We start from the raw sequence: 27,651 nt of genomic DNA on the forward strand, positions 1-27,651 counted from the left end.
AATAAGTCAGTTCCTGCCTGCAGGTGTAAAACACACACATGACAAATGGAAAAGGGACTGGGAGGGCATCCACAAACGGGGGAATTATTAAGTGGATATTTTTAATTACGTTAAATTATAGTTACAACATTATTATTATTGCTCCTATTCTAAAGATCACTCTTTCCTCTCACATTTACTCCTTATCTCTCTCTGAAGGAACATCACTCACTCCCCTCACTCTCCCTCAACTAAAATTAACATTTTTTAAACCGCCTAGATGACTACTGTCTCTCTAAAGAAGGTCCTCCCCCAACTTGGGATTTACAGAAGCACCCACAAAATGACTGGTTGGAACAGCCTTCCCCAACCTGATGCCCTCCAGAAGTGTTGAACCACAAGTCCTATCATCTCTAGCCAGTGTGGCCATTGGCTAGGGAAGGCTGTGTTACAGGGTGTGTCCCATAAAGGGCATCTTTCCCTCCCCATGATTAGGATCACATGTGATTGCTATTCAGGAATATTTTTTATCTTTTCCATTCACGCTATGGTCTGTCCTCATAAACAGCCAAATAGGCCTCTGTTAGTTATGCATTTCAAAGGCACAGATCCCTTTATTTACACACATCTACACACACACACAGCAACTGACCAAAGTTGATAAAATTGCTATAATTCTCACAAGGCATAAAAATAACAAATGATGCCACCTTAACACACATCAAAAGTGTCACAGAATAAATTCCACATCTTGTGGAAACAGACTGGTATTCCTCAATCTGGACTCTGAGCTTCCAACCATAACAGAAGTCCATTCAAATATATTAGGCATATGCAAAATGTAAATGTGAAGCAGTCATGTATAGCACATAGGCCATTACAAAGAGTATATGATGAAGTAACTTCAGAAAAGAGAATATGGTAAAATAGTATCAAAGAAACACATGCCCAAAATCATAAGTGACAAAATGAAAAAGAGGATCACAGAAACATCATAAAAAGATTGCCCATTCATTCCAAATACAATAAGTATAATGGAGTCCATCAAGGCCCTTCCTTAACTGTGTAACAAACAGTCCAATTTTATATAACACACAATATCTTTCCCCAGGGAAGCTGTTTCACTGACATTTCAAACCAGATTTTTCCTCATCAAGATTCTACTGCATACACAGCAGGCAAGCATGTCGCCCTTTAAGAGTTTGTTGGAAAAATGATTACGTCCTCAAGGGAAACCTCTTTATAACATGTAACAGCCTAATCTTGTTTGTCTCCTTAATGCACTTGGTAACTAACTCCCAAAGGGAAAGAGTTTCACAGCCAAGCTCAAAATATCTACTTTCTTAACATACATATTTGTTTGCAGGAGGGGAACCTACTATCAAGGCTGCCACTTGCGTAATGACAGTCAGATCCAGTTTGTGAATTAATTACTAAAGTGGTTATTTCATCGTAGATGAAGAAGGGTGGGATCCATATGATAAATATATTGAGAAAATAAGTAACTTTTTAACACTAACGGTTGTAATGAATTATTGCACTCACCACAGTTCCTCGAGTGGTGAAAAGTGCCACCGATAAGGCTAATGGGTTTAGTGTCCTTTGGATAAGATAGCCCATAGAGCAACCTTTCCCAGCTTGGTGCCCTTCAGATGTATTGGATACAACTACCATGGCCATGCTGGCTAAGGACGATGGGAGTTGTAGACTGACACATCTGGAGGGCAATAGGTTGGGAAGGCTGCCTTAGAGCAGGGGTGCAGAACCTTTTTCAGCCCAAGGGCCAATGCCATTTCAAAGAAGCTTTCGTGGGGCTGCGTTCCAGTGGTGGGTGGGACCAAAGGCAAAAGGGGTAGAGCCAAAACACTGGCACATTTTAGTTTAAAGCTCCTACTGCCAGTAACTAATCCTTAGGAGAGGCATTTCAGCCTTTTAGAATAGGGGAAATACTGCACAAAAGCCAGGCAGCCACCCAGCTAGCAGTGGTTGGAAGGGGCAGAGCCAGGGGAAGGGAGCGTGGCCATCTGGGAACACCAGAGGGTCAGACTGGGGGCCCAGAAGGGCCAGATTTGGCCCACGAGGCAGAGGTTCTGCACCCATTCCTTAGTGTCTTTGCAATATTGGCTTTATTTACAAATATACAAGCACAACATAAGTAGAAGCAAAGAGGCACTCCTACAAGGCTGAGGATTCCCTAAAGTGTAGGCTGGGCAGTCCGCAATGCTGCAGCTCCACTTCCAGCCAGAAACATTCAGCTCTCTTCTGTGTTTCTGTGTCCAGCAACGGCTCCAGTGACTTTGCAAAAATGGATGCAGTAAAACCAGGAGAAAGAAGTTTTGAACCAAAAGGGGTGGCTAAGGAAGGTCTATGGAGGGAATGTGAGGTGCTGGTGTTGCCAATAACAAAAGTTCTAGCCATAGAAGGGTGGGACAAAACAACACTCACAAGAACAAACCCTGCCCACAGATGAGGTTCACAACATCTGATATACATTATTCCCACCCACACACATTTTCTTTTAAAGCCAAGATCAGTAGGGCTGTATGGACTCTGCACAGGGTGTTCTGTTAATTATTTGCCTTTGGACTGCTGCTCTTGGTGAGGCACCTGTGGTGATGGTAAGACCCTCCATTTTGGTTCTCCAGGAGGAGAACCAGGTGTAAGGCTGAGCAGAGTGGGGTAGGGGGGAAGGGTAATCCATTCTCTTCCTGGTTATATGTCAGCACAATTTCCCACCTATCCCTGTGATTTCATTGCAGCCCTCTGTGACTTTCCCTGCTCCCTGCACATCCTGGAAGAGCTGCTTTTTCACAGGTGAGTGAGCAGGTGGTAGGGGGGAGGAATGTATGTGATGTGTACCTATGTGACATCAAGCTTACCTATCCTACAAAGATCACTCTGGTTACTAGCTACTGGTGGGCATAGGGTGGCTCACACATGGTCCCTGCATTGTTTACACTCTCACATGCTTCACTGCTCTCCTGCATTTTTCTCTCACAGCACATAGAATCAGCGGCTGTGTTTCCACCAGCGATTTACTCCAACCTGGCTGTGCAGTGAGGTCTCTGTGTTTCCATGATGTCATGGCCATTCAGCACCAGCCCCGCATTTTATCTCTGAAAAACCACTTCTTCTGAGACTGCTTCTAATCCGACTTTTCCAGCTTACCGCAGCTCCATTACTGACCTGTTTCCACAATTGCACTGGGTCTGGTATCATAGTCCCTCTCAATGACCACAGAAATAACAGAGAAGCCCCTCAACTGACAGGGCACATATCAAAGCCCAATTTCTTACATGCCATCTCAAGGCTTCTGTCCATTGACTTAGGATGTAACTCATTCACAGCTTCCATATAGAGATCCTGTGTATTAAAATGGGGGCTGGTTTCGCTCTCTCACAACAAACCCATTCATGTCTCCTCAAAAGTAACTCCCATTGTAGTGGATGAAGCTGAGATTCCCCATCAATTGAAATAGCACACATTAAAGCCCAATTCCTTAAATGCATTGAATTGCCTTAGGAAGAAAGTATCCTGCGGGTTACAATGGGGCTAGATTCTGACTTTGGGCCAATCTACATTGCACCCGCCATCACAATGAATTCAGCGTCTGGTCAGGTTAAATGCTCTCGCATTAAAACATGATTATTCACACTCACCCATTTTCCCCGTTGCAGTGCTTCATCGAATGCGCAAGCTCGGTTCACACTCGAGCGCTGTGCCGTTTTCCTGCTGTTTTCGTGCACGCGCTTGTCTGATCTCGGATGCTAAGCGGGGTCGGTCCCAGTCAGTAGTTGGATGGGCGACCGCCTGGGAATCAGGCTTCCTGCATTGAGCAGCGGGTTGTTGTATTCCTTCAAATGAGACTAAGTTTTACCCCCTCCTATCCCCCGCTCCGGATTTTTTTTTTTAATTAAGGCGTTGTCCTCGCAGAATCGGGGCTTCTCCGCAATGTTTTTTCCCTAATTGAGGCATGAGCTTCGAAGCTTCATAGATCATGCCTCAATTAGGGGGAAAAAACCATCGCAGAGAAGCCTCTACATACATATCTCTATATAGAGATCCTGTGCATTAAAATGAGGGCTGGTTTCGCTCTCTTTCCCACAACAAACCCATTACTGTCTTGTCAGAAGTAACTCCCACTGTGGTCAGTGAGGTCCTCTGGGTTAAAATGGGGGCTGGTTTCCTTCTTTGTGTTCTCCCCCCTTCCCAGCACAACCATGTGTGTGTCTATTCAGAAGTAACTCCCACTGTGCTCAATAAGGCTTGCTCCTGAAATGCAGGTGCATCTGGACTTTCAGGGGAAAGGAGAAACTGGCGGGGAGAGCCTCTCTTCACAGCAAAGCTGATTCCTTTTTTAAAATCCCATACTCCTCCATTAGCTTCTCCTTCCTTTGTCCTGGAAACACGTCCAAGGAGGAGGGAACACTGATGAGGTAATCAGACCCAACCTAGACTCCACTCAGACTCCACCCAGCCATCAAGAAACAGCACAGAACCCCAGGCTACAGCGATGATAAGCCTGGACTTCGAGCACTGTGGAAACTGGAAAAGGAGAAGATGCGACTGGGGAAACATAGAATCATAGAACAGTAGGGTTGGAAGGGGCCTACAAGGCCATCGAGTCCAACCCCCTGCTGAATGCAGGAATCCAAGTCAGAGCATCCCTGACAGATGGCTGTCCAGCCTCGTCTTGAAGGCCTCCAGTGTGGGAGAGCCCACCACCTCCCCAGGTAATATGTTCCATTGTCGTATTGCTCTAACAGTCAGGAAGTTTTTCCTGATGTTCAGATGGAATCTGCCTTCCTGTAACTTGAGCCCATTATTCCGTGTCCTGCACTCTGGGATGATCAAGAAGAGATCCTGGCCTTCTTCTCTGTGACAACCTTTCAAGTACTTGAAGAGTGCTATCATATCTCCCCTCAGTCTTCTCTTCTCAAGGCTAAACATGCCCAGTTCTTTCAGTCTCTCTTCATAGGGCTTTGTTTCCAGTCCCCTGATCATCTTGGTTGCCCTCCTCTGAACCCTCTCCAGTTTGTCTGCATCCTTCTTAAAATGTGGTGCCCAGAACTGGACACAGTACTCCAGATGAGGCCTTACCAGTGCTGAGTAGAGGGGAACTAGTACCTCCTGGGATTTGGAAGCTATGCTTCTATTAATGCAGCCCAAAATAGCATTTGCCTTTTTTGCAGCCACATCACAACAAAGTTGCAAACAAAGTGAAGCCGATAGTGTGGAAACATGCCCAGCATGATTCAGGGCCTACATGAGTAAACACCCATGATTCAGCCTTGCTTGACAATCTGTGTGCTAGATGCGTATAGGCCCTGGGTCATAGTGCAAGGTTGTACATGTGCAAACTGTTGCAGACTAAGTTTTGTCTGACCACACTTGAGACAGAATTCAACTGGAAGCTTTAAACAGAACCTTTACTTAATATTAACAGGCATCTTCTTAGGGATGTATGAACTCCCTCACTGTCCAGTCTGGGGTGTCTGCTGAGGGGCAATTCAGGCCACTTGAGGCCCCACTGAGTCCTCCAGAGTCCTGCCGCGTCCACCAGAGTTGGCAAGAGCGGCTGTCCAGCTTTCTAAAAAACACAATACACTAATGGCAGCTGCCATTAGCCTATCAGAAAATTACAGCCATAAATGGCGTATCTTATGCCATTTGCAGCCATAAAGCACTTTTACCTAAATTGCAGCTGTTTACGGCTGTATTTAGGTAAAAGTAAGTGCTTTACAGCCGCAAATGGTGTACAGTATGCCATTTACAGCTGCGAGAAGATAATGGCAGCCAGTGTGGTGTAGTGGCAAGAGTGTTGGACTAGGAGCTGGGAGATCCGGGTTCTAGTCCCCACTCAGCCATGGAAGCTCACTGGGTGACTTCGGGCCAATCACACACTCTCAGCCCAACCCACCTCACAGGGTTGTTGTTGTGAGGATAAAATGGAGAGGAGGAGGATAATGTAAGCCGCCTTGGGTTCCTTGCAAGAGGAAAAAAGGCGGGGTATAAGTGCAATCAATCAATCAATCACATTTTTTAGGAAGCTCTGTGTGGGCTTCTAAATGTCATAGAACCTGATGCTAAGCAACAAAGACCACACACAAGGAAAGTGCACAGGTGTGTTGTAGCGGTGCACACTATGTGTGCAAATTACAACCACAAACTGCTGTGCAGCTTTGCTCCCCCTGGAAAAATTCAAGTGGATGCCCATGCCTCCATATAGTGTGGGTTCAACAGCAAATGGCTGTTGCGTATTCTCACACAAACAATCCTAAAGAGGCAGAAAGCCATAGCCATAACAGCCATCTGGCTCACTCAGATATTCTAGGCCTCCTCCCTGACTTTCACCATTCATTTAAACAAAGCAAATAAGTCTCTATCCCTTTTACTTGTGGAGAGAAAAGGAAAGGGTAGGACAGTGTTGTTGTTACTGAAAATACTAAGATCTGCAAAAATATAGAAAGCCATACAATACCTGCCATAAAAATGCACATAGAGGGCGCAATCCCATCGGGATAGGCAGCCGCCTCTGAACTCAGAAGCGACCACCTATCCAATGCAGGGCAGGAGCAGCGTGGAGGGGATCTTCTCCTCTGTGCTTCAGCCGCCCTGCATTCACAGCTAGACAGCCGATTTCAGCTGTCTGGCCATGGGAAGTCAGAGCAGGGGGGCGGAGGCTGGAGGGGGAGGGGGTGGAGGTTGGTTCTCAGGTAACCAACCTCGGAGTGCGGGCTCCAAGGTTGGTTCCTGGGAACTGACCTATCCTGTGGCCGTCCAGCCGCTAACTAGGGGCCATAGGATTGCGCCCTAATAGTATTAATTAAAGTTATCAAGGCTGCAATTCCATACACGCTTACCTGTGAAATTCATTGAAAACAATGGAACTTACCTCTGAGTAGACTTGTATAGGATTGTACTCTTAAGATCACTAAACATTACAAAGAAGAAAAGAAACAAGAAATATTGACTAGTTCACTAAAGAGTAAACTTGCTCCTATCTTCCAGTGTAGTGGCCAATGAGTGCACTGGCATGGCTAACTGACCAGCAGCAGACCCTTATTTGTCAATTTAAAAAACAAAAAATAATTTTAGTAATATCTAATATGATCAAATAATTTTAATACAGCCCTCCTGTATTTATGTTCCATAATTATAGTTACTACCATCCACCATTTCACCATAGAACTCATTGTTCTAAGCTCCCACAGAGCCCTATCTGAACAATCCCTCACCCACAAGGATCAAGGGAGTGGAGCAGCTTCTACAAAAAAGGTGAGGTTTCACACACCTTTCCTGTGTGAAGAAGTATTTATTTCATTTCTATACCACCCAACAGCCAAAGCTCTCTCGGCGGTTCACAAAAATTAAAACCAAAACATGCAGGATAAAACAATATAAAATATAAAAGCATTAAAACCACAATATAACAATACCACCAGAATAAAACCTAGCAGCAATGCAGAGATTTAAAATACAGATTTAAAACACCAAAGCTAAAAGACTAGGAAGCTAAAATGCTAAAATACTGGGAGAATAAAAAGGTCCACCTGGCACTGGAAGGAGTACAACATAGGTGCCAGGCAAACCTCTCTAGGGAGCTCATTCCACAGCCGGGGTGCCACAGCAGAAAAGGCCCTCTTCCTGGTAGCCACCTGCCTCACTTCCTTTGGCAGGGGCTCACAGAGAAGGGCTGCTGAGGATGATCTTAGGGTCTGGGAAATAAGAGTCCTTATTTCCTTTTACCTGTCCGGAAGCTCCGACCAGTCAGCTTCTTGGGATGACTCTGGATTCTAGTATTATGAGAGAGGGAGAAAAATGTCTCCCTCCTCACTTTCTCCACTTCATGCATAATTTTGTACACCTCCATCATGTCCTCCCACCCTTACTTGCCTTTTTCCAGGCTAAACAATCCCAGCTGCTGTAACCTTCCCTCATAGGGGAGTTGCTCCAGCCCCTTGATCATTTTAATTTTAGTTCCTAGGCAGCTGTGGGCAGGATGAGGCAAAGACAGACAAGGAGTGAAGCAAGGACTGCTGCAGCTTAGTTTTGCAGGTCTCTTAGCTGCTCAACCCAGTGTGCAAGCCAGATCCAAAAGCTTTGATATTTGGCCCCAACTTACTGGCGGAAGGTTTGCAGTTCTCACCTTTGGCCAGAGGGCACCCTTCAGGTCACCAGTTCAAAACTGCTGTGGGCCTGAATCCTGACACTTGATCACACCCAGTTCCCTAAACTGGATCTGCCTTGAGTGTGGCTTCAAATATGATAAAAAATTCAGTGGTGCTGTGTCCCCATGCTGAGCCTGATTTTTGCTTTACAGATGGCAGTCCAGTATGTCCACTATAAAGGGATAAAGTTTCCCCCTGGATTTAGTTCCGCAGAAAGCCTTTGCTTCGCCGAGAATGAGTTTCAAGTGCGAGATGATGATATCTTCAACATCACATACCCAAAATCTGGTAGGAGAGGAAACCCTGCTAGGGATAGATAGGGTGGGGAACTGGATTTGCACTTTCCAAAACTGCTGCTTTCCAAACCAACCAGCATTCCACACTTGCATGGGGTGGAATTGTGGACTGAATAGCCCTGCTTATTACTTTCGGACATTCACAGTATTTACAACATTGCTGTTCTAGATAAAGTATTACAGTGCTGTCCTTCCTAGTGCGCTATAGATGTACCCCCACATACTGTTTCTCATGATCTGTGCCAGGGGTGGGGAACCTCAGGACTGGAGGCCAAATCTGGCCCTCCTGGGGTCCCAATTCGGCCCTCGAGGGGTTCTCTAAATGGTCATTTCCCTTTCCCCCCAACCGCTGATCGTTTGGTGGTTTCCTGACTTTTGTGTAGTTTTTCCCTACGTTCTAAAAGGTTGAAATGCCTCTCCTAAGGTTTAGTTACTGGACGTGACAGCTTTAAGCTACAATATGTTGGTATTTGTAGGATTCTTTGCTCCACTGTTTTGATCTTTGGCCCTGCTCCCTTTGCCTGTGGTCCCACCCACCACTGGAATTCGGCCCCCCAAGAGTTTCCCCAAAATGGAATTCATCCTTTGGGTGAAGGAGGTTCCCCAACCTCTGGTGCAAGTGTAATTTTCAAATAACCAACATGGAACGGAAAGTAATTTGTGGGAAGTCTTTGACTAAAGGTTCCTAATTTAAATTTGTAAGATTGTTTGATGTGTCTCACCTGCGCCCAACATTCCCTAGTTGCTAGCTTTTTTGGGGGGGAAATAAAGGATAAAAATAACTGAATTTGGCAAATGGATATTTAATATCATGGTCTTAATATTCTTCTGAAAGACTTAAGATTTTAAGAGTACAATCCTATGCATGTTTAGACAGAGAAAAGGCCTACAACTCCCAGCATTCCCCAGCCAAGAAAAGGCCTACAACTCCCAGCATTCCCCAGCCAGCATGGCTGGGGAATGCTGGGAGTTGTAGGCCTTTTCTCTGTCTAAACATGCATAGGACTGTGCCCTTAGTTTTGTAAAAGTATCCCTAAAAGCTGGATTTCAAGAATAAAATTTGGGAACATTCAACATTTAGAAGGTCAAATTTAAATGTTACTTGATTTTTAATTTTGAAAAATGGCTGCAATCTTATATCTACTTCCTTGGGGGAAAGCCGCATTGAACTCAATGGGATTTACATCTGACTTGACATGCATAAGATTGCACTCTTAGACCTGAGTATTTTTTCTTCATCTCCTTCCATCAAGGAACAGTGTGGATGACTGAGATTCTCAGCCTGATCGTCAGTGGTGGCAACCCAACCTGGAATCAGAGTGTCCTCAATTCCCTTCGTGCTCCCTGGTTCACCAGCCAGCTGGGCCTGGAGACAGCGCATGACCTTCCATCTCCACGTCTGCTCACCTGCCATCTTCCCATTCAGCTCTTTCCCAAAGCCTTCTTCAGCAGCAAAGCCAAGGTGGGTGGTGAGACCCTGAGCATGGAGATGCATGGGGTGTTGGCACAGGATGTGGGGGCACTATCATGGTGGTTGCTCATGTGCGAAGGGAAGGACCTCTAACCCCCTCTTTTAAAAGTGAGTATAATGCTTATTTTGGTCAAGGACTGTAGGAGAAAGACATCTTTTCCTGGTACTGCTTGTCTTGGCTGTGTCACACTTTCCCCTTTCACTAGCCCAGCCTTCCCCAACCTGGCACCCTCCAGATGTGTTGGACTACAACTCCCATTACGACTGATCATGCTGGCAGGGGCATGATAGGAGTTGTTGTCCAACACATCTGGAGGACAGAAGCTTGGGGAAAGCTGCAGTAGCCCATTTAGTCTGACACCTCCTATCTCTAGCCTTGCCCCTTCTTTACTGACAATCTGCCTCAATTATATTACGTCATTATGGTTATGATTTAAACTCTGGACCAGACTTTTATCAATCTGAGCCCCAGTACCTGTTTTAACTGCAAGGACTCACCCTGTCGACATGCGAAGTTCCAAACCTCACAAACTTGCCTTGCAAAAATGGGCAATTGAACTCAGGTTTGCAATGCAGTTACAGTTATGTTTATTGGCCAGGGTTCCCAACCTGTTTGGGTCGGTGGGCACATTTGGAATTTTAAGAGAGGGCTCTGGGTGCTCTCACAAAATGGCTGCCATAGTTGGCATGACCCATCATAGGACACTAATTTCCCAGAAGGCTAATTGCTGAGACCAAAAGAAAAGTAACTTGCCCACAAACTAAAGTACAAGGCAGAGGTGGGATCTGAGCTCCAAAACACCAAACCACAATTTTGAACCCAGATAAAGATGGTGCTGGAGGGCAGCCCTTTGCTTTGCCGCATGCCAGCCTCCTATTAATTTTGTGTGTTTTTTAAATCTTAAGAAATAAAATAAAAATCAGAAGAGGCAGGGAGCCTGGTGGGCACCAAGAGAGGTGTCCGTGGGCATGTTGGTGCCCATGGGCACCATATTGGAGACACCAGCATTGAAGGTAGTATTGCCATATCATCACTAAATTGTATGCTGGGTTTTTGTACCTGTCCATTATTTCTCACTTTTATCTCTTTGAGCACCAAACTCTCTTTTCATGTCAGGGATTCAGTCCCAGAACATGCAAGGTTCCAAATTTTACATGTCTCGTAGGATGTTTCTTCGTAGACGCTATTCGTTCCCTAAGAATGGTTTTTCTCCACTGACAATGCCTCCCACCACTTAACAACAATTTTGTTCTTCAGGTGATATACACATTGCGGGACCCCCGGGATGTGCTAGTTTCCTACTATCATTTCTCCAAAATGTCCCCCCCGTTTGAGGACCCCAAATCCTTCAACCACTTCCTGGAGAGTTTCCTGAATGGGGATGGTGAGTTGGAGGGTGCAAAAGGGGAAAGATGTTGGAACAGTTGGGTATCCTGGATGGAAATCCAACAGGCATCCCCAGCAGCTCATTGCCACAAGATGCAAGGATGGTCCAGTAGCTCGGGTGACAGCTACAGATGGAACTCCTTACAGAGAGATGCAGCCTGCGATTCTGCTGGCAACAAAAGGCAGTGACGGCTAGCTCCATCAGGCCCTGCCTGTGAATTGCCCAGAGGCATCTGGATGGACACTTTGGGGAGTCGGAGCACTGGACTAGATGGGTGTGTGGGCCGATTCTACCGAGACAGTTCTTAGGTTCTTGGTCGCTCAACCCAGGTCTGGGTTCTTCTCCCACGCCCTGTGCAAACAGAGGACAGGTTGCATTTGAAGCCTGGTTGTATACAGCAACTGGGGGACTGGAGGTGATAAGCGAAAACTGGGTGTTCAGCATTCCTTTGTCCAAAGCAAAGATTGGATTCCCCTCCTAACCAAACAGTAGCATGCAAATCGTGTTGCTGGGAGCAGAGAAGTACCAGGAGGGATTTAGCCCCAACAGTAGTTAATGAAAAGTCTGCGGTTTCAAAATCCTTCCACCTATCCTTATATGAGAGTTTTAGAAGAAGAGGAATTGGGATCCCCAGATAGGATAGCTGACCCTGACTGCTATTTAACAAATGTCGAATGCCCAGTGATTACAAACATCAGCAGGATGTGACCAACACCTGATGCAATTGAAATTTTTTTCAAAAAATTGTGAACCGCTCAGAGAGCTTCAGCTATTGGGCGGTATAGAAATGTAGTAAATGAACCCTTCGAGGGTTCCTGTATCTTTAAGAGTTGCGTAGAAGGAGAGTGTTGTCAGATGCAGCTTTTCCTAACATAACGCCACAGAGATGGGAGAAGGTGGACCTGGCAGATGCCTCCCTTGTTGCATCTCTTGAAGCAGTCCTCCTAAGGTATGGGCCTGATAACACAGTAGCCTCGTTCACAGATTCTCTCCAGAGGTAGAGTAAGGGTAGGTTCCTTGTATGGTACAACTCTGTATATACATAGGTACCTCTTTTCAGACTATCGGCTCTATGTATGGAGATCAGGGACGAGGCCAGCAAGGTGGGTGGCACTGGAAGCAGGCATGGTCCCAGTCCCTCCCTCCATACGTTTCTCAACTTGTAGAAATAACCAGTGGTATAGCAGAGGGGGAACAGAAGGGAGCACAACTCGGAAATGTTTTTTCAGAACAGGAGTGATGATGTCCTCTGTCAGAGCACCAGGATAACTGACAGACCCTCTTTGCTGTAGTGAGTGAATGAGGTGATGATGCTTTCAAGTTTTATTATTTTTTTGGCAGATCCACATCAAAGTCTGTGAATGAGGAAAATAAGCAAGAGGCTGGATACTTCATTCCTTATCTTTGATGGGGTTCCCAATTCTCACTAACAGTTAAATCAAGGGTGCAGAACCTCAGGTCCAGGGGCCAAATTTGGCCCTCTGGGGATTCCACCCTGGCCCTCTAGGGGTGTCCAGAAGGCCAGGCCCCTTTCCCCCAACCACCATTTTTTGGGTGGCTTCCTGGCTTTTCTGCGATCCCACCACCACCGCCTCCCTCTGCATTCTAAAAGGTTGAAATGCCTCTCCTAAGGTTTAGTTACTGGAAATAATAGCTTTAACCTAAATTTGCTGGAATTTTTTGTCTTTGGCCCCACCCACCACTGGTTTTGCTCCTCCAAAATGGAATTCGGGCTGAAAGAGGTTCTGCACCCCTGCTTTAAATGGTAACACCACTTTGCAGGATTATGTGCTTTTTAATTAAAAGCTAAATGTTGCATTTTAGCTGGATGAAGAGCCTTTGTTAACGCTCAATCTGTTTTGCATGTTGAACCAATATAGTCAGAAGTACCTCTGACTTGTACACCCAGGTAACTATGCATAGGATTGCAGTCATAAGAATGTAAGAAGAGCCCTGATGGATCAGACCAAGGGTCCATCTGGTACAGCATTCTGTGCACACAGTGGCCAACCAGCTGTTGATCAGGAACCCACAAGCAAGGCATGAGAGCAACAGCACCCTCCCACCCATGTTCCCCAGCAACTGGTGTACATAGGCTGACTGCCTCTGGTACTGGAGGTAGCACATAGCCATCAAGACTAGTAGCCATTGATAGCCTTTTCCTCCAGGAATTTGGGCAATCCCCTTTTAAAGCCATCCAAACGGGTGGCCATCGCTACATCCTGTGGTAGCGAGTTCCATAGTTTGATTATGTGCTGTGTGAAGGAATACTTCCTTTGATCTGTCCTCAGTCTCCCACCGATCAGCTTCATGGGATGACCTTGGGTTCTAGTATTTTGAGAGAGAGAGAAAAATGTCTCCCTACCCACATTCTCCACACCATGCAGAATTTTGTACACCTCTATCATGTCTCCCCTTACCCTCCTTTTTTCCAAGCTAAACAAGCCCAGCTGTTGTAACCTTCTCTTAATGCTCCAGCCCCTTGATCATTTTAGTTGCCCTTTTCTGCACTTTTTCCAGCTCTACGATATCTTTTTTTAGGTGTGGTGACCAGAACTGTACGCAGTATTCCAAGTGTGGTCACACCATAGATTTGTATAGGGGCAGTATGATATTGGCAGTTTTATTCTCAATTCCGTTTCTAATTATGCCTAACATCGAATTTGCCTTCATTGACCTGTCCACCACAACTCCAAGATCTCTTTCCTGATCTGTCACCACTACCTCTGATCCCATCAGGCTATACTTGAAGTTGGGATTTTTTGCCCCAACATGCATCACTTTACACTTGCTTACATTGAACCGCATTTGCCATTTAGATGCCCATTCTCCCAGTTTGGAGAGATCCTTTTGGACCTCTTCACAATCCCTTTTTGTTTTAACCACCCTAAATAATTTGGTGTCATTGGCAACCTTGGCCACTTCACTGCTCACTCCTAATTCCAGAGCATTTATGAACAGGTTGAAAAGCATTGGTCCTAATACAGACCCCTGTGGGAGCCCAACATTTACTTCACTGGGAGAATTTACCATGTATTCCCATAAATTTGTGAGGGTTTATTAGTGGGTGGGTGGGTTTTGGATGTCTGTGTTTTATTATGGAATTTTTAACCAGAGTGTTAGCTCCTTTGGGTAACAATAATAGAAAAGCAGAATATCTCCCTTGGGACCATGACTATGGATTCTCCTTGGGGGTGTAGCAATTGGGGTTGTCGATGTCAGGGTGGAAACTGAGCCCATAGAGCCCCAGAGCAGTTCTGATTCTGAGGAAGAATAGAGGAGCCACCTCATCTCTCACAAGCACAGCAGCTAGCAGAGATTCCTCCTGCCAGCATTCCTGAGAGAGATAGTGACCTTGCCAGTGAGAGAGTGCTGGAGGGGGGCTTGCTGGATGCTCGGCGCAGATGCAGGGAGCGGCGACAGATGGAGGGCGCCGAATGGAGGCGCTCCGCTCGTTTGGCGCTAAAACAACGGTCGCGTCCCGAGGTCCCAAGGGTAAGAGGGAGGATCTCTCCATAGCCCATAAGTTCAGAGTCTTCCCGCAGTTCTCCTTCAAACGGGGACCAACTGCCTTACCTGGAGCTTAGGCTATTCTGCTATCCCCGTGCAGTTCCTTGCTTAGTCGCTAGTGATTAGTATCTGTAAGAGTCATACAGTAATAAAGGAATAAAGCCTTGGAAGGAATCCTCGTCATCTGTGTCCTGAGTTGGCTATTGGAGGCGACTGTAAGAGGCAGCTAGGGTGCTCCTGACAGTCATGATGACCTCCTGCACATCAACATTTATCACTATACCACTGGAGAAAACTTGTAAAAGGGGTTTATGTGCAAAGTAATTCCATAGGTCTAGTATGAGGCTGACATCCCTGTCTGGATCCCTTTTTGCAGTGTGTTTTGGATCCTGGTTTGACCATGTCATGGGCTGGATGAAGCTGAAAGGCAAAAGCAACATCTTCTTCATCAGCTATGAACAGCTGAAGCAGGTGACAGCACGGGGACAGTTTCCATGTTTTTCTTTCTATGTGGGTGTGGAGCATAGGAGCAGAACCCCTTTCAGCCAAGGGCCAAATTCCATTTTGGGGAATCTCCTGGGGGCTGCGTTCTTGTGTTGGGTGGTGCAAAAGTGGGCACTGCCAGTAACTAAGCTTTTCAGCCTATTAGAATGGGTGAAAAACTGCACCAAAGCCAGGAAGCTACCAGTATATCAGTGGTTGGAAGAAAGGGGGTGAGGCCTTCAGAGGAACCCCAGAGGGCTGGATTGGAAGCCCAGGAGGGCTGGATTTGGCCCCTGGGCCTCCAGTTCTGCACCCTTGGTGTAGAGTATCCTCCCCATTAGAAATGGTAGGAAGGAAAATGCAAATCTATTCAACAGACTGGCATGATTAACTAGACATATTTTACTAAAGTGAAAAATAGAATTCTAAAAAGTCTGCTAGATGATTAGGGAATAGAGCATTTACCCAGGGTAACATAGGAAGCTGCCGTATACTGAATTGGACCCTTGGTCCATCTAGTTCTATATTGTCTAGAATGCTGACTGGCAGTAGCTTTCTGGGGTTTCAGACAGGACTCTTTCTCTGCCCAAGCTGGAGGTGCCAGGCACCTTTTGCATGCAAAGCATATGCGTTCCACCACTCAGCTCTTATCCTCCCAATTTTAATCCCATTCCTCTTACAAGATGTCTTCCTTTTCCATTGTTACCTATTCTGGAACTGCCTTTTTGGCATAATTTAAGGGGTTTATTTGAAGAGTTACCTCCTGCAAACGTCCCCACATTTTGGTACACTGGAGCTTGAAGCCTCTCTCTTTAAAATATATAGAACATGATGGATATAAGGTGAAGCCTCCAGAAGCTGACTCTTTTGCCCCAGTTATGTGAAAAGCAAGATCCTGGGGCATGACAACAGAATGATTTGGGGTTAACTTGGGAATCAGTGCTCTGGCTATATGCAGGTTAAATAGGGCTGCGTGTGTTCTGAGCTGAATTTAGTACTGAGTGCAGAATTCATCATCCTGAAAATCTCAGTTTTCATTTTTAAATCTTCCTCAAGCTTCTAGCCCTTAAGGCTGAGGACAGGCTTCAAAGAATGTAGATCTCATATTTCTGCTATTTTGATGCTGGTCCCTGCTGTTCTGTATCTCCACAGGACCTGTGGCGCAGCGTAGAACGTCTTTGCCATTTCATAGGGAAGGAGCTGGATGAGGCAGCCATCACCTCAGTAGAGGAAAACGCCTCCTTTGAAGCCATGCAGAAGAACAGAATGTGCAACTCGACAATGCTTCCCAAGGAGTTTATGGACCAAGAGAAGGGGACCTTCCTGAGGAAAGGTGAGGAAAACCTAGAGGCTGTGTTCTGGTGGGGTTCCTATAGCTTTGGAGAGGATGAAGAAGGGACTTATCAAGTCACAGTGCCAACATGGGGCAAGAGTTCTGGTGTGGCACCTAGTGAAGGTGCAAAATATATAAGATATTGCACCAGTGGAAGAACTCACAGCAGTGCATTTGCCACCAGCAGTGCAACTGTTTTGTAAGGCCTTGCACAATCAGATGCGGGTGGAGAGAGGACAGGGGTGGGACACTGCAACGCAGCAGAATCCTCTCCATGTTAGCAAGACCAAGGATGCACCACCAGAAAACATTTGTATTCATGAGTGCCAAGGCCAGTAGCCCAAACTGTCTACCAGAGGCTGGTCAGCTGTAACAGTAGAGGGCCAGGTTGCCAATGTAGAGGAGGAGAGGAATGTAATATTTTCCTGAAAAGCCTAAGGCAAGCCACAAAGAGGCAGGCAGACAGTGACAAAACAAAATTGGAAAGATCAGTAACTTCAGAAGATCTCAGCTGGCTGCTGGGCAGGGCACAAGGCAAGGTGGGGAGTCTGAATAAATCTGACCTGCCAGCTCAGTAAGAAACCTGGATTTGAAGTCTCATGGCCTTCCCCCTTGTTTTGACCTCTGACTTCCTGACTCTGCCTGTGAATTGGTCAGTTTCCCCTTCATTAAACTATTTTCAGTGGCAACTAAAAGGTACCCTTTCATCTAGGAATGCTGGTTTCACAAAACATATTTTCTTTGGCTTGCAGAGGAGCTGACATGCAAAGCGCTTTGCGCCAATATAGCAAGCTCAGCTCCTGCGTAGCTTAATTTTAATTAAAAAATGGGTACTGCATTTAACATACAGAGTAAAAGAATCTACTTATTTATTATTTATTAAATTTCTTAATTACCCATCTGTCCGGTCACCCGGCCACTCTGGGTGATGTACAACAGTGCAAACAGTCTAAAATAAACATTAAAACATATTTCTAAAAATACCCTAACCCACCCCAAATGCCTGCCTGAACAACCATGTTTTCTACGCATGGCGGAAGCTCATTAAAGAGGGGGCATGGCGGAGTTCCCTAGGGAGGGAGTTCCACAGAGTGGGGGCCACCACAGAGAAGGCCCTCTCCCTCGTCCTCACCAACCTAACTGTCCTGGCTGATGGGACAGAGAGAAGGCCATCTGAGGCCAATCTTGTTGAGCGGCCTGTCTGGTGTTGCTGGAGGCACTCCTTGAGATAGGCTAGGCTGGAACCATATAGGGTTTTAATGGTCAAAACCAAGACCTTGAATTTGGCCCGGAAAACAACTGGTAGCCAGTGCAACTCCTTCAGCACTGGAGTGATGTGATCACGCCAGCGGCTGCCTTTAATCTTGCAAACACAAACAACTCAGTTTTGGAGGCGCATACTGGGAGGTCTCCAAAGACCTTATCTTTAGGCTTCTGCAGACTGAGATTGCTCTCAGTTACATAAACTGGATTGTTTTGCTTTTGTCCCCATTTTCTAGGCATCTGTGGAGACTGGAAGACTCACTTCACTGTGGCACAGTCTGAGTACTTCGAGAGGGTTTACCAGGAGAAGATGCAGGGCCTAAAAGGAATCTTCCCTTGGGAGCAAACTGGACTGGAGAGCAACTCAGGGCTCCTTCACAATGAGCTTTTATCCTGCGATTGAGATTGCTCCTTCAGGGAAGTTTGTGAGCTCTTTCACAGACGTTTGTGAGCTCTTTACATGATGCCTTAATCATTCAAAGCACTAAATGCCCTTTGTTCCATTTTTAAATAGATCGCAGATAATGAGCTATCAAATTACCTACCCGTTGGGTTCAACTTGTTTCCTCCATGAAAAGAGTAAAAGTGGCAAGAAGAGGAGCGAGATTAACGAAAGCTAATGGAAGATTCAGATACGGGGAGAAGGAGGAGGAAAGGGGTGGGGGGAAAGGAAGCACGTGAAAAAGGGAGTCATTGTAATCCTGCATTTAAAATGGAAGCAGAAAGCCCCATTTTAAATGCAGGATTTTAGGCTGGTGTAGAGATGCCCTCAGAAAGAGACCTTTAATTTCTGAACTAAAAGATGCTGGATTTCATTATGTCCAGTGACCAGTCAGAAAGCCCTTTTCCCTAATCCTAAAGTTGTGGAGGATTATGGCTGTGGTCAAAGAAGAGAGGAAAGGCCATTTGCATGCGCTCAGAGGCCCACGTGTTTCAGGGTGTTGAATGCAAAGGCACCTTATGCTGCAAGGCACATGGGGGCATATGACACATCAGGTGAAGGCCTATGCTGCAGCAACCTTGCTGAAGCTATGCAGGCCTGGGTCTGGTCAGTGCCTGGCCAGGGGCCCACCTGGGAACCCTATATAGGCTACCTTGAATTCCATGGGGGGCGGGGGCAGAATATCAGGTACGTTTCTTTTTTAAAAGACATGTTATTAAAGCAAGCAGTGAATAGCAAGTGAAAATACAAATGCGGTACACATCCAGAATGCAGTGTAAACAAGATTAACTAGTCTTCTCAGAGGGCAAAAAGAAAAAGAAAGTATAGTGTGTCTTTTTTAAAAATCATGATAAACAGTTATTGCTACAGGTGGTAGTAACGGTGATTGTATCAGTGGCTCAAGAGTTTGATGTTCAGGTATCTGTTATTTTAGTATGTTAGTGGGAAAGGGCTTCTTCCATATCTCATGAAATTAACCTGAGGGAAGGACGGACATAAAAGGCATAGGCCTGAAGGGGGAGGGAGATGGCTGCGAATTGGAACAAGTGAAAAGGGGAAGCTCTGCAAAAACTGCACACAAGGCCTAGGAAGAGGAGGGGCTGCATGCCATTGGCAGGAAATGAGAGGATAAGCAACTTTGGAAAGTGGGGGGCCAGGGGAGCTGACGGGGATGATGGAATGTTGGTTTGAGCTAATTAGTCGCCTTCCCTAGCTAGAATGTATTTTAATAAAAATAGACAGATTAATCTTATTTGTTCTTCTGGCTGCAAATCTGGAAACTGATCAAAGCAGAGTCATTTGACTTTTTCCCCAGTTGCCAGCTCTTTAGGTATAAAAATCCCCATCCCACCCTATCCTCCTTCTTTCCTTTCAGGCTTAGCTCGGCTGGAACCAAAAAGCCTGGAAAGTTTTGGGTTTGTGTGTGTGTTTTTTAAAAACTATCCCCCCCTGGAATCTGTTAAACAGAGACTGAAAGGAAAACTTTGAAAAAAAAAACTAGCCCCTCCCCTCCTTTGGCATATGGAACACGGCTGCTGATACAATGCAGGTCTGTGTGTGTGTTTGTGTGTGGCCCAGCTCTTAATTTCTAGAAACTGGGGAAGAAAACCCACGTGGAACTCATAGCCTTGCCTCCTTATCTAACATCCCCAAAATATTAAGGTTGGTTGTGGTTATCCATTGGAGAGGAAAGGGTACATTGTACTCGCAAACTGGGTGGTTGAAAATGTTAAAAACTGGTGCAGAAGAATGAACACACACACACATATACAGAGAGATTGAGAGAGAGAGAGAGAGAGAGAGAGAGAGCGCGAGTGGTGTAGTGGTTAGAAAGGAGTCCCCAACCTTTTTAAGTCAGTGGGCACATTTGGAGTTTGGAGTCATGGACACACTCACAAAATGGCTATCACGGTGAGCATAGCCAGGCCACAAACTCTCGTTCTCCAGAAGGCAAGCTGGTGAGACTAAAAGAAAATTGACCAAGAACTGAAATACAAGGCAAAGATAGGGTCTGAGCTCCAAAACACAAAACCACTATTTTCAACTAAAACAGAGATGGCTTTAGCAACACTTCATTTTGCAGCACGCCAGCCTCCCAGTTAAAATAATATTTTTTTTAAATATTAAGAAATAAAATAAAATCAGGAGGAGCCTAGTGGGTGCCAAGAGATGTGTCCATAGGCACATTTGTGCCCATGGGCACCACAGTGGAGATCCCAGGGTTAATGTGTTGGACTAGGGCTGGGGAGACAGGAGTTCTAGTCCCCACTCAACCATGAAGTGTGAAACGATGAAACTCTCAGAGCCATTCGCTGACTCTCAGCCTAACCTGCCTCACAGCGTTGTTGAGTGGATGAAATGGAGAGGAGGAGGTTCGTGTACACTGCCTTGGGCTCCTTGGAAGAAAGGCAGGACATAAATATAACAAATAAATATACACATGCATGCATACATATACACACTTTCAAGGTATGTTAATAGGTGAATGTGTCCACATGAATCCTTATCCACATGAGCAGAAAATTAGCTATTTGCCATGATAGCTAAGTGGAGCCTCCATCTTCAGAGGCAGTATACTTCTGTCGGACAACTAAGGACAAACAAGTGAGGACCATCACCTTCATGCTATGCCTATGAGCTTCCTGGAGACATCTGGTGGCTGGCAACTGTTAGAAACAGAATGCTGAGCTATGTAGACCCTTGGTCTGATCCAACAGGGCTCTTCTGATGTTTTGGTGATTGCTAATTTTGAATACGGAACCAGAGAATGGTCGTTTTTCTGAATTTATTAATGTGGGGCACTACAAGGATACAATCTTGCACTTGTAGGTTTCCTTCAAAGCTATTCTGCTTATGTGGTTTCTGAATCATAGTCTAAGGACAGTGTTTCATTTCTACATAGGAGAGATGCTAGGGCTAAACTCTGCCTGGAAATCATACTTGGGAAGTCCTGATCTCAAATCCCTAAAACGTGGGAATCGTTGTGGCTATTCACAATAGCACGTTGCGCATGTTCAGAGGTCCTGTTCCTCTATTGCACTCCGCTTGGACCCTGACATTTAAAAAAGTTCCAGGGCCTAGCACTGTAGGGTGGGGCAGATGGAAAATAGGGGTTTGATAGCACATGATGGGGCTTTTTAATTGTATTGTTTTATCAGGCCCTGGTATTTTGTTGTTGCTTTTGGCCCTTTTAAATTGTTTTAAATCTCGTCAAGTTTTAGTCCTTGTTAAGATGCCACGACTCTTTTTCTGGAAAAGGTGTCTAATAAATTTAGTTAATTAAATAATAATAACAACAACAATACAGGGCTCCTGCACCTTAGAGGAGACAGAATGTCAACAAGTGTAGTTTTCATGGCAAACTACACCTGCTGAAACTCCCTCTTCTAGGCAGCCATTAAAGGTGCAAGAGCCCTGTCCTCTTTCTCGTCTGCATAGGGCTACCCTACTTAACATCTGGCTTAAATTAACCCATACAAGCAGTGCTTGAATTATGGGGGGGAAAGCTAGGAAGGCTCTTAATGAAATCCACACGCCCCACTCAGATCTCCTCCCAGTTTTAGACAAATCATGCCATCCAGTCTTCTAAAAACAGAAGCGGAAAAAAAAGGTCAGCCGGCCCCCCTCCCTGTAATTCGAGCATTACCTAGAAGCTCCGGGGGGCTGCAGTTCCCAAACTCGGCTCACCCAGAGAGGGCAGGATTTATTTAAACCACGACCCGCCATTGTAATGGGAGTCACCAAAGCCTTGGCTTAGAAGAGAGTCGCTGGGCTCAAAGCTGCCAGAGAGTGCAAGACCCTTGCCCCCCAGCGACGGACGCGTGTGGGATGTTGTTTACTCTGGGCCAGAAAAATAAGCATTCTGCACAAGCTCAGCGGCACCTTCGGCTCTCGACCACGAGACTGAGCGCTACGGCTGGCAAGCAGCTTCTTGGGCTGAGCAACTTTGAGCTGCGGCTCCAAACCGAGCCGTGCTCCTGCCCGAGGGACTGGTGGCTCGCCTCTCAAGGGCACGAGCAGGCGGAGACGACGGTCGAGGCTGGTCCCCGTCCCGTCCCCTCCCACTCGGCGCTGCCGCAGTCGCGTCTCCACGTGCCCTTGGCCGGGCTCCGGCGGGGACTGCAGCTGCAGGCAGCCGCGGCGTCGGGGGCCGGGATTTCTGCCAGGGGGCGGCTCCAGGCTGGGCTAGCCGGTCGAGGCGGGGGGCGCCGCCGCGCGGAGTCTGGAGGCGGCAGCGATAGAAGCGGCAGCCAGAGCAGAGGAGCAGGCGAGCCAGTCCCGTCTGCGCGCCCGCCTGTCTGCGCCATGGTGAGCCAGTGTGCGCTTGAGAGGGGCTGTAGCGCGGTGTCCTGGGGCTTGCTGAAGGGGAGGCGGGGTAGGACCCGGGGTGGGGAGGCGAGGACGGGAGAGGGATTCTTCCTCCTCTCGCTCTCCTCCCCCGCCCCGATCTCCTTGAAGGATAGGCGCAAGGAGTGGGCAGGAGCTACAGGGCATCGGATGGGGCATGGCAGTGTTGGGGGAGGGTGTAGAAGAGATCAGCGTTGGGCGCTGCTGTGGGAAGGAAGCCCACCGCCCTAGGGTGCCAGGCTTGCGGGGTGGGGAGAGACTTATTGTCATGAGCGCAACTGAGATAGGAGGAATCCTAACCGTGTTTACTCGCAAGTAAGTGCCGCTGATGAATTATAAGCCATCCATGAACAGGGATGACTTATAATTAATTTTGCTTTTGAATCAAGAGTAGTCAGAGAGATGGATTCGCCCCCTCCCTTTTGAATGCATGGTGCGTATATGAATGAAGTGGTGGTTCCAGGCTGTGATTTGTGATGGGGAGGGGGGCTGGTGATTACTGCGGATTAATGAACACACACTGCAAAAGTGTGATTTTGAGCATGTGGCATGAGTCGCTCTTCACAAGTGATGCTTAAACAGGGGTTTCCTTTTGTGATTCCTGCATCTTTAATTATTTTGATTTAAAATTCTGTCTCTCCTTAACAGCATTCCTAAGTGCTTTTCGACTAAAAGGCATCCATTAAGGAAAAAATACTCTTAAATCTTGCAGGGGAGGGCTAGGAGCAGTCTGTCTGGCTACTGAAAAGCTGGATCTTAAGGAGTGAGCTGATCTCATCTCTGTGTCTCAGCCAGGCAATTCTTCCAGCTAGGCTCGGGTTTGGTTGCCCTAGCAGAAGAAGGTGGTGGCAAGTGATCTTTTCCTGTGATCTGTGGGGAGGTGGGAAATGGGGAGCACACCTCAGTATTGTATAGTATAGTTGTGGATTCCTCATCTGAAGTAACCACTGGAAGATTAATCTGGAAGCAAGATCAGTGCTCTGTTTAAAAAAACAACTTTGATGTACACCAGAAAAGAAGTGTGAGGGTCAAACTACACATTACATGCAAATGCATGTAACCAAACTCCAACAGCTCGTTCTCCTCATGAAAGTGTAAACTTTTTTTAGACATTTATATGCTTCCCTATAACCTAATTCTCAGGGTGGTGACCAAGGATATGGAGCAGAGAAGCAATGGGGGGGGGGGTGTTTTTCCCTGCTTGCCACTTTCCCACTGCAAATCCCCCCACCCCTACCAGCTGCTTTTCTTTCCTTCCCCCTGCCCCTCCAAGTCAAGTTCCAGACATGGGTTTGCGTGAGTGAAATGCATTTGGAACCCTTTCCAGCCAAAACAGCAAAGAGTCTTGTGGCACGTTAAGGACTAACACATTTATTCTGGTGTAAGCTTCCTGGATTATTTTGTGGATTATTTGAAGCCCTGCGGCGGTGGGGAGGAAAGTGGCTTGGGGAGAGGGAATTGCAGCTTGAGAATGGTTGGCGGGGAAAGGATCAAACAACCCCTTCCTCTGGTACCCCACCAGTCCAGTTTGCCCCCTTCCGAAACAGCTTAGCTTCAGGAGCAGCAGCAGTTGAGTTTTGTTTCACGAGTTTGTGTGTAGTTTAGCCCTCGTGGGCCTATCAGCAATTTTTGCCCATTCAAACAGACAGCAGAGGGCCTTTCCTCTTAGCCCCCATAGTGGCTGTGTCTTATGTGGCTACCATTAGGGTGGCCCATTATGAATCACCTTTTTCCTGAAAATTCATGGGTTTCCACTTCTATTATCCTCACACTCTAGCCTTCTGAAATGTAGGCCTGCAAACAAGGCTGTCTGGACAATGCATTCGAGTGCATCTCTTTAAAACCCACCCTTGTGTGAGGTTAGGATGGCCACTTACCCGTCACCCAAACAAAAGGGACAAAAGAGGACACATGGTTGCATAAAATGTGCATATGCTAATTTATCTGTATAGATGCAAATTTATTATTTATTATTATTATTATTATTATTTAAATAGAAATACAGTACATCTCACCATGTAGCATGGAAGACTGTGACCAGGTGACCTGTGTGCCTTGCTCAGTCTGCTGTCCTGCCACTGTTTATGGGCGACTTCAAGGCCTAGCTTTTCCTTCTGGTGGTTCTTTATCTTGAAGCTGAGACTAGACTGGACAGCCTTTCAACTAGAGGATTCCTTCAAAACAGAGAACGGTCCTCTGGGAGCCCTCTGTAAAGGAGGACGCATGCTCACCCTACATTTCTGGCACTGCTCATGGAGGTAGCTGCAGTACTGCAGGTCCCCCTGGCAACAGGCACTCGGTTTCTGTGCTTAATGTCAAAAACGAAAGCTTAATCCCGCCTGGACGTCTGGACTGGAAGCCCCCTCTTTATCAGGTGGGACCGTAGCTCATAGTAGAGCGCATGCTTTGTGTGCAGAAGGTCCCAGGTTCAATCCATGGCATCTTCAAATCAAAAGGACCAGATAGCTGATGAGAACCTGGAAAGCCCCTGCCGTTGGAGGAGACTGCAATGGACTAAATGTCCAATCTGGTATAAAACAGTTTCCTCTGCTTCTACCCCATAATTCCAAATATGTGAACTGATTGTGAAGACTTATCTGAGAGGGAAAGGAATGACACTTATTAAGCAGGGCGATTCATGGGTAATTTTCCAGCTTTTTCCCTCTCCATGGAAACCATTCCTAGGGTACACAAACATTTGCAAAAACGTAGTTGTGGCAACCGGCCAATGATGCACAGATACCCCAGCAGCAATATCTGAATTTGAGGTGACATTTTCTAAAGCTGGGTTGAGCCAGAAGGGTGAGCCCATATGATCAAAAACAAGTTATTCCCCCCCGCCCAAGTGGAAATCAAGTGTTTTTTAATAGAAAATGTCAGATCCTGATGCATTTCAAGTTAAGGCACTCTTCGTTGGGGGATATCTTTTAAAATAGAATGAACTGAAATTGTAAAATTGACAAAATCCTAAAACATATGTATTTATAAAATAATTAGATAAAATCATATAAACACACCCCAGATATACTAATAATGGTAATAGCAGGAGTAGTGGTAAAGTAATAGTTCTTATGTTAATATTTGGCTGGGAAGAATGGACACACTCTTACATGCTCTAGAAGTGAGGGCAACAATGATAAGTAATTAAGTGTACAATCCTATGCATGTTTAGACAGAGAAAAGGCCTACAAGTACCAGCATTCCCCAGACAAGCTGGCTGGGGAATGCTGGGAGTTGTAGGCCTTTTCTCTGTCTAAACATGCATAGGATTGCACCCTAAGGGCACAATACTATGCCAGTTTAGACAGAAAAAAAGCCCCACAACTCCTAGCATTCCTTAGCCCGCCAGGGGAGTTGTAAGGCTTTTTTCTGTCTAAACCTGCATAGGATTGCACCCTAATTTAAACATTTTTTTCATTCTCTATTTAAAACAGCAACCTAGCCAATATTTACCAGAAGGAGGAAAGTTCTTTTTAACAATCAGGCTAGGAAGCAGTAGGAGGCAAATCTGTGAAGTCTGATTTACCTAACCTGAAGTGCTAAAGAACACAGCAGGTAACTTCTCCTTAGCCATTTTCTGACACTTCCTAAAGCTTACCTGATCACATAACATTGTTGTTGAATTATATATCTACGACCACCTACCACTGGTTTGCACAGCATACTGCTGAGTATCTGGTGCTGGTGGGGGCAAGAGCTGGCTGCTTTTGGAAATATAGTGTGGGACTAGCTGGAGGTGTGGTCTGATCCAAACAAGGCAAATCTTATGTAAGGCTGCTGCCCTTGTCCACTTATAGGAGGGAGGGAGAGGAATCGCATGAGAAATGGAGGCTGTTCACTGCACATTGAGCAGTGAACTCTCAAGTAATCCTTGAAGGTTTGCAATGAACTGCCTCCACTGAAAATGCTGCTGTGTTTTGAGGTAGCATGAGAAGACCGCCAGACAGCTCTGCCGCTGGCGTTTGACGTGTGATGGCTGTTTCCCAAATGCCAAGTAATCACATAATGTGTGTCGTCACCAAGCAATGATGATGCATGTGTGAACTCACCCAATGATGGGGCTTAATCTGAACTGTGTTTTACCACGGAGCAGGCCACTATGAGATGCAGCATAGTGACTCATTGAGCGGGAGGTTGGACTCGATGGTCTTGTAGGCCCCTTCCAACCCTACTGTTCTGTGATTCTGTGACTCAGAGATGCAATTGTGATCTAGGATGTCCCCGGTTCAAATCTTGAACTCGCTAAGTTAGTCTTCCTAACCTGGTGACCTCCAGATGTTTTGGACTTTCATTTCCATCAACGCCAAGTAGCATAGACAATAGTTAGGAGTGGTGAGAGTTGTAGTCCAAAACATCTGGAGGACACCAGGTTGAGGAAGGCCACATGATCTTAAGCAAACTGCTCCCTCTCGCTCTCTTGGCCTCAACCACTCCTCTGTAATATGGGGATAATTTATAAGGTTGCTGTAAGGATTCTTGAGGTAATATGTGTGTGAGAGAGTGGGGTGGGAGTGAAGGCTCTTAAATCCTCTAAAAACAATACGTAAATGCTAAATATGACCAAGATATTTTGAGACGTGTCTTTCTCTTATTACTGACTAACCACAAACAGGTTTCAACATATTAATTACATATATTGAATACATTTTTAACTCAGTCTTCCTCCAAGGAGCTCAGGATAGCATACATGCTCCCCCTGCTCCCATTTTCTTCTCATAACAACCCTGTGGGTTAGGTTAAGCTGAGAGATGGTGACGACCCAGAGTCACCCAGTAAACTTCATAGCTGAGGGGGGATTTGAACCCTGGTTGAGTGAGGTGGCTGCCTCAGACAGAAGATGCTACGGGGAGTGTGGCAGAGATGTTGGAGGATGCTGCCACATGGCCAGCCGTGCACCCCCTAAATCAGTCTCCTGCCTTCAGGAGCAGTGGAGGACACTGTCCCATCACCAGTGTTGTACTAAGATTC

General features: G+C 46.2%; 2 protein-coding genes across 3 annotated transcripts in view; both read left to right on the top strand.

The window, feature by feature from the left end:
* The first annotated feature begins 7,190 nt into the window (after window positions 1–7,190).
* SULT2A1 (sulfotransferase family 2A member 1) lies at window positions 7,191–19,580 on the top strand. Of its 2 annotated transcripts, XM_084805176.1 has the most exons (7): window positions 7,191–7,257; window positions 8,303–8,438; window positions 9,700–9,908; window positions 11,176–11,302; window positions 15,192–15,286; window positions 16,451–16,631; window positions 18,131–19,580. In XM_084805176.1, exons 2-7 carry the CDS (start codon window positions 8,303–8,305, stop codon window positions 18,295–18,297), a joined length of 915 nt encoding a protein of 304 aa, XP_084661302.1. In that variant the 5' UTR covers window positions 7,191–7,257; the 3' UTR covers window positions 18,298–19,580. The 2 variants fall into 2 exon arrangements, with proteins under 2 accessions (XP_084661302.1, XP_084661303.1); XM_084805177.1 differs by lacking the exon at window positions 7,191–7,257 and having other exon boundaries at window positions 8,255–8,438.
* A 2,584-nt stretch (window positions 19,581–22,164) lies between these two features.
* The window catches only part of ARHGEF40 (Rho guanine nucleotide exchange factor 40), a 38,320-nt gene continuing 32,833 nt past the window's right edge, over window positions 22,165–27,651 (top strand). Inside the window, exon 1 of the mRNA XM_084807615.1 lies at window positions 22,165–22,644. Within this exon, the coding sequence (XP_084663741.1) occupies window positions 22,165–22,644 (480 nt within the window). The remainder of the gene's footprint in view (window positions 22,645–27,651) is intronic.

The sequence above is a fragment of the Heloderma suspectum genome, chromosome 6, assembly GCF_057233095.1.
Source record: "Heloderma suspectum isolate Gila_16-S chromosome 6, 16-S_ref, whole genome shotgun sequence".
NCBI lineage: Eukaryota > Metazoa > Chordata > Lepidosauria > Squamata > Helodermatidae > Heloderma > Heloderma suspectum.